Source organism: Astyanax mexicanus, chromosome 15 (assembly GCF_023375975.1).
Source record: "Astyanax mexicanus isolate ESR-SI-001 chromosome 15, AstMex3_surface, whole genome shotgun sequence".
Lineage (NCBI taxonomy): Eukaryota > Metazoa > Chordata > Actinopteri > Characiformes > Acestrorhamphidae > Astyanax > Astyanax mexicanus.
This window is the reverse complement of record NC_064422.1, coordinates 19,711,408-19,718,037: the sequence shown is the minus strand read 5'-3', so window position 1 is coordinate 19,718,037 and position 6,630 is coordinate 19,711,408. Positions and strand designations below refer to the sequence as shown.

The window sequence follows — 6,630 nt, the reverse complement described above, 5'->3', positions numbered from 1 at the left end:
TGCCATGTAATGGGTTGGAAAATATCTGGCCCATGGCCAAACTTAATTGCTGACCCCTGCTTTACATCATGATCTGGTATCAGAATAAAACAATTCAGAAAACGGGATTGCAACATTTTTAATAATGAACAACTTCAAAATCATCCAGTGTTGGGAACCGTTTTAAATTTTTCTAATGATAGAACATGCCCGTGACTTACCCTGTGCTATAAACATTAAGCAGTGGTGTGTACTGAGGTTTGTGTCACTCAAAAACTCAAAAGATTTTGTTTTTAATTATTTTCAATGATCAATACAAAACAAGTGCTTATGTTTTTTTTGTGTGTGGTGGACGATTTTGACTGCAGACACTGTGCGTTGTGGACTTTAGCATCTCACACCCCCTCTTTTCGTAGTCCCTATAAATCAGGATTAAATGCAACAAATTAGAGCAAAGCAAAAAAAAAAAAAAAAAAACATGAAGTGAATTAGTATCATAACTGTCCTTTTATGCAGGGGCATATTCCTTATATAACAAAATGACTAGGAATACATTCTTTACATTGCCTTCCAGTGAACATGAAGGATTTCTCTTTACCTGTAAAGCTGGCACTTTGACTTGTTATTAACTGAAAGTTGGATTAATATAAGGTTCAGTTTACTTTAACCTCTTTGAACTTTTCCCCCTATGAAGCAAAAGTATCTCCTTACCTTCACCTTTATCCTCCTCCTCTTCATCATCGTCGTCATCATCATCACCATCATCTGCAGCAGTACTGTCGTTTCTGGACTCCTGATGCTTAAGGCGAGACTTCCTCTGGCTCATTCTTTCTGCAGAAAGACAGCAATAAAGAAAATCAGTTTTCCCCACAAATTAAGGAAATTAGGTTTAGAAAATTAGACATTGTGCTGGGACAAATAGAGTTGGGCCCAGAAATATTTGTACAGTTATATAATACTCATGATTTGGGCCCTGCATGCAAAGAGACAAGTTATCTGCTGGTGTTGGTCCACTGTGGAGATACGCAATTCATTTCCCAGCAGGACTTGGCACACTGCCCACACTCTCAAAAGTACCAATTGGTCTTATATAATATTTAAATTTTCTTCATTAGCTGTAAGCCATAATCACCAACAATAAAATAAATGGCGAAATATCACTGTGTGTAATACATGTATATAATATATTTGTTTCACATTTTGAACTGAATTACTGAAATAAAATACATTTTCAATGATATTTAAATTTTCTGAAATGGATGTGCAAGTTGCTAGAAGTCTGAGCATTCCTGATAGTGCTCTCTGAGTATTGCTGTGTGAGGAATGTGAGCTAGTAAACAGTAAACTAGCAAAAATCTAAATAAATGCAAACACAATAAGCATACATAACAGTACTTATAGCAGAATGTCTCGATATATTTTTATTTGACACTAGTTGGGATATTAAACCATAGAAACCATAATTTACAGCAGTTATAAAGCCTGATTTTACCTTGCCTTTGTGGTAGTGGTTGAGCTCTGCAGGGCTTTGTTCTGGCGTTACCTCCAGCACTTTCCCACACAACCTGATCAGGCATTACTCCCATCGTTCTGCATCGTCTTTCTGTAAATTACCAGACAGACACCTTCATAGATCAAGCTGCAAGCTGTGTGATGTGCCTGTTCTTCTACCACTGAACAGAGCTACAGCTTCCAATGGGCATGCACTATTGGTAGGCATGTAAGATGTTTGGTAAAAAGGAAGAAGGAAAATGTAAATTTATGTGGGATAAAAGTTAGTTGAGACAGGTAGTAAGTAAGGTAGGACAGTAGATGGGCAAGAGATGCACAGAGCATTTTTTTTCTGGAATGATAGTGCACCAGTGAGTATTATTGGGATTAGGTGGCAGTGTAAAGAAAAAGATATGACTGGAAAGTAGTTTGATAATTACAGTGGTTTACACTACACCAAAAAAGAGTCTTTGGGCAAGACTCCTAACACTACATTGGCCAAACTCTGTAATAGGAATAACCTTGTTAAGTCACACTGGGTATGAGTGTCAGCTAAATGCTGTTAATGTCAAAAAAGGACCCCGAAAGAAAGTGAAGATGGGTTGAAAGGAAATAATGAAAAGAGATCCGAGCAGATATCACTGAGTGAATACAAAATTGATCAGTAACCTTTACAAAGTCGAGTGTTGATTCCTCTGGTGGAATGACCAGTACTCATCTCTGGAGGACTAATCCATTTTTCACAACAGTGCATATGTTCAGTACAAGTTGTGTCTGTCTGGCCTGGTTTCCCCTTGAGCTCCTCTCTGTGCCTAAATCTGTGTTTGGAGAGTGGGTAACTTTTCTTAGAGGTGTGTATTTTTGTCATGTTGCCTCCAAGACAATGCTTGCAAGTTTTTATTGCTTCCCAGTCTCCAACGTTAGCTTCTAGATCTTCCTCATCAGAGTCATCGACATCTCCATAATGGTGTGTCTCACAGCGGAACGCTTTTGGCCTGCTGTGCTCCTTGAGGGCACTTGAGCCGCAAACGGAACAGGTAAGCCTCTTTGGATAGAATACACACATATCTGTATGGAGCTCACCAACACACGGAGTGCTTTTCCTTGATGCAACCTCAGCCAGTCTTCCTCTGGTGTAAATTTGTGTTGGAAACAGGCCCATGTCCTCCAGGTCTGTGGACAGAAGCTCATCATGGGAAGAAAGTTCATCCAGAGATGGGCTTAATACACTTACACGCTCGTGGGACAGCTGCGGTGGGTAGTAGCTGTAACTAAAAGGGGAACCAAGTGATCGAGTGGTAGAGCCAGGTCTATAAACATTAGCATTCAGGACTTTTTCAAACGGCAGGTGGAGGATACAGCAGGAGTAATTGCCTGAAATATCGGCTGGGGCACTCTCGGTACCCTGAGATTCGGCTGTTCTGGTAGAAGGAGGATGAACTGGAGAGGATTGTGATGAAGGCCAGTTGGCATTAGGATCTTTCCACTCTGGTTGTGCCCTGGGTTCACATGCTTTGACGTCTGAAACTTTCCTATCTTGGCTTTTCTCTGGACCACTATTTGGTTCTTCAGTGCACTAAAAGATGAAATTGCAAAGATAATGTGTTTTTTTAATAAATAAGGCAAATCAGTGGAATAAAATACTACAAGAAAGAAAAAAAAACAAAAACAAACATGGTACCTTGGGATGTTTTTGAGACTGGACACACAAATCTTGATGCAGGTGGTCATCTTCCTCTTGTATCTCACAGACTTCCTCTTGCACAGAGGAGCTATCTAGCGACGGTTCCTTTCCTGAACTCACCGACCAGTTCTCCAGCTGGGTACAACACCTTTCCCCACTATACTCTGGCTCTGCTGTTTTGGACCCACTAACAGATTTCCTTGCACCACTCTCTTCTCCACTCTTTTCCTCATCAGCTTGTGGCAAGAAGGTCCCAGTCCCAGAAGTTTGGGAATTCTTTCCAGAGTGCACGGCCTCTCCGACACGGAGCTGATCCAGACACTCGATTAGTTTATTCAGTGCTTCACAGGGGTCGGTCTGCGCCCCTGCACACGTCGTCTCTCTCTGGGCACCACTGGACTGGTGCTGGCGGAAGCTGAAGTCGTAAGTAGCGGCTGATGTGCCAGGTGGAAAGCTGCGCTCATAAATTCTTCTATAATCTACAGGGTGCACGGCAGCGTGAGGCATAACATAACCAGGATACTGCAGGTAGGAATAAGGCATCATGCAGGGGCGACCAAAATGAAAGCCTGCAATAGAAATAGCAAAAAAAAAAAAAAAAAAAAATACAATTTGAGAGTCTTTTCACTTTCTCACCACACTATAAAAGCATCTACCATTATCTATGTTGATTTCTTTGGCAGCTGCAAAACTATTTTACTATTATTAATATTCTACTATAATTATTATTTTACTATAATATTTATTATTATTATTATTATTGTTATTATTATAGGGATGAGCGATTATATCAGTACCACATTATAATCAGTATGTGCAGATAATAATGAAATAAAAAAATGTCTAAGCATAATTCTGTTTTTCCTTTGTTTAACAATGAGTAAATGAACAGTTGAAGACCAAAGTTTGTTGTTCTAATACCTCCATGCCTTGTTTTTAGAATGCCACCCCCCCCCCCTCCCTTTATTTCCTGGAGTACAGGTAAGGTCCACTGTTTCATTATGATTGACCCAACAAGAGGTTTACATGTATACGTGTGTGTGTGTGTGTGTGTGTGTGTATGGTAGATGCTTTTATATATATATATATATATATATATATATATATATATATATATATATATATATATATATATATATATATATATATATATATATATATAAAATGTTTTTTTTAAAGAAATAAATAGAACATTAGAGTATTGCATGGTATGAAACAGTTTAATAAACAAAAAGATGGTTTGTTGCCTGAGGGAAACGCCATGCCACAGAGGGTTAAGTATTGCTGCTTTAAAACAGTTTTAGATTCAGTTTTACCTGATCCATGAATGTTGTGACTGTATGGGTTGTTCATGTGCCACTGGTATGTATAAAAAGGCTGCATAGGTGGTTGAACGTAGAAAAATGGCCTGGAATGGGTATTTGGTCGCTGATGAGATTGTCCACCTCCTGCTGGCTGTGAAGCTTTGGTTGGCTCTGTGCACATACAAGACAACACATGGAAATTCTTAACATAATTAGGACACAAATAAAACAAGATATAACTGAAATGTTTAAAAGTTTTTTTTTTAACCCAATAAAACCCATGGTGACGCATGTGTCATAGATCCTTGAAAAGATGTAGAAAGTTCCCTACAGTATTCTGTCAGTCATTTTAACTCACGAAGTCCCAAAGTAACATATACTGAACATCTTGACTACAGGACAGGACTTGACTACAGTAATTCTGTGCTTGTTCATCTGACCTTATTTATAGAATGTATATGAGTGCTGGGTTAGTGCTAGAGATAAAACTAAAATATTTTAAACTGAATGTTTGCTTTTACAGCTCTGTTTCAACCATTTAATTAAAAGGTTTTACTTTCCACATAACATAATTCTGATTTTTAGAACAAAATGTTCAAATATAGGCTTTAAAACCTAGCCTCATATTTACAGTCATGTGCCCAAAGTAACACGTTTAGTGAGCAGTTTATTCATGTTTGTTTTATCAGATATATATTGGAATTTGTTATCAATATTCATAAGAGGGTCTGGGCTCTTATTAGTTAAAAAACAACATTATATTCAATCATTACACATTTTATGCAGTCCATACCTGGTTTGGTTCTAACAATATTACAGTGTACATTTAATACAACAAAAGGTCAATATGGCCCGGTGTTATTTTAAAATAAATAATTCATTACTAGAGGAATCTCTGTCTACCACAGCCATGTACATTTAGGTCCATAAATATTTGAACAGTGGCACCAAAGTCCAGACTTTCAGGTTTATTTCAAGGGGTTCAATTAAATATTCTATGAAGTGTTTAGGAACTACAACCATTTATCTACAAAGCCTTGTTTCGTGGGCTCAAAAGTAATTGGACAAAATATCTAAAAAGCTATTTTTGGGCTTCATGGGCAATTTACTCATTAATCCATCATCAGTTAAGCAGGTAAAATATAATTGCATTTGAAAGCGGTTACTGTAAACCCACAACATGCAGTTAAAGGAGATCCAAATGGAAGAGAAACAGCTAATCATTAGGCGGACAAAAAAATAACTTTTTCAGATATTAGAGATGTTGGGATTGACAAATGATCAGAATATCTAAAGAAACCAGCTCAGTTCTTGAACAGAATTCTTTGGACAGATGAAACTAAGGTTTCAACCTTCTCTAAAATGATGGGAAACAGATAGTATGGAGAAGGCTTGAAACGGCTTGCCCAACAATCACCACATCCTCTGTAAAACATGGTGGTGGTATACATGTGCATGGATTCCAATAGCACTGGGTCACTAGTGTTATTTAGAGATGTGACAAACGACAGAAGCAAAAGGATGAATTCTGAAGTGGCGAAAGTTTTGTAAGGCAAAGAAATGGAATATTTTGCAGTGGTCGAGTCAATCACCAGATCTCAACCTGATTAAGCACGAACCTAAGGGTAGAAAGACCCACAAACCAGCAACACCTGAAGACAGCTGCAGTAAAGGCCTGGCCAAACATCATAAAGAAGGGAACCTAGAGTTTGGAGATGTTCTTGCCTGCAAAGGCTTCTCAACCACATATTAAAATTAACATTTTATTTATGGTAAAGTACATTTATGCAATTAATGAGCCTCTGAAATGAGGGATTTATAGACAAACATTTGTAATTCCTAAAATACTGTAGCCCAGGCTTAAAACAGTTAACATTAAACTTATACGGTTCTCCCAGCCAAAGCCCAGTTTTCTAACATCAGTAAAAATAAGCAGTCCACTAATTTACCGTCCATTCGGTCTTCCATATTTTCTCCAACTCTGAAGATAACATCAGCCACCTCAAACAAACATAAACATCCGGCTAGATTCGCAGAATCCCAGAATTTCGCTCAGAAGCTACCAAAACTAGTTACTGTTTTACATCGTGTAGAAAAACAACAGTCGCGCGTGAAGAGTAGGAGACTCGCTCGAGCGTTTTCTCCCGGGGACTTTATCAGCTTCACCTGTGA

The 6,630-nt window shown here is 38.3% G+C and overlaps 1 protein-coding gene across 1 annotated transcript; it reads right to left on the bottom strand.

Moving 5' to 3' along the window:
• Positions 1-103: 103 nt before the first annotated feature.
• LOC103038526 (bucky ball) lies at positions 104-6,630 on the bottom strand. Its single transcript, XM_007260019.4, has 7 exons — positions 6,408-6,630; positions 4,471-4,629; positions 3,152-3,723; positions 2,140-3,046; positions 1,472-1,582; positions 691-810; positions 104-398 (listed from the first exon to the last, which is right to left on the bottom strand). The coding sequence occupies exons 1-7, from the start codon at positions 6,424-6,426 to the stop codon at positions 367-369; spliced, it is 1,920 nt and encodes a 639-aa protein (XP_007260081.3). The 5' UTR covers positions 6,427-6,630; the 3' UTR covers positions 104-366.

Coding starts and splice junctions, on each gene's coding strand:
- LOC103038526 (XM_007260019.4), bottom strand. Junction 3,047..3,151: donor AGTCTCAAAAACATCCCAAG/GTACCATGTTTG, acceptor TTCATCTTTTAG/TGCACTGAAGAACCAAATAG. Junction 811..1,471: donor ACCACTACCACAAAGGCAAG/GTAAAATCAGGC, acceptor GTCTTTCTGCAG/AAAGAATGAGCCAGAGGAAG.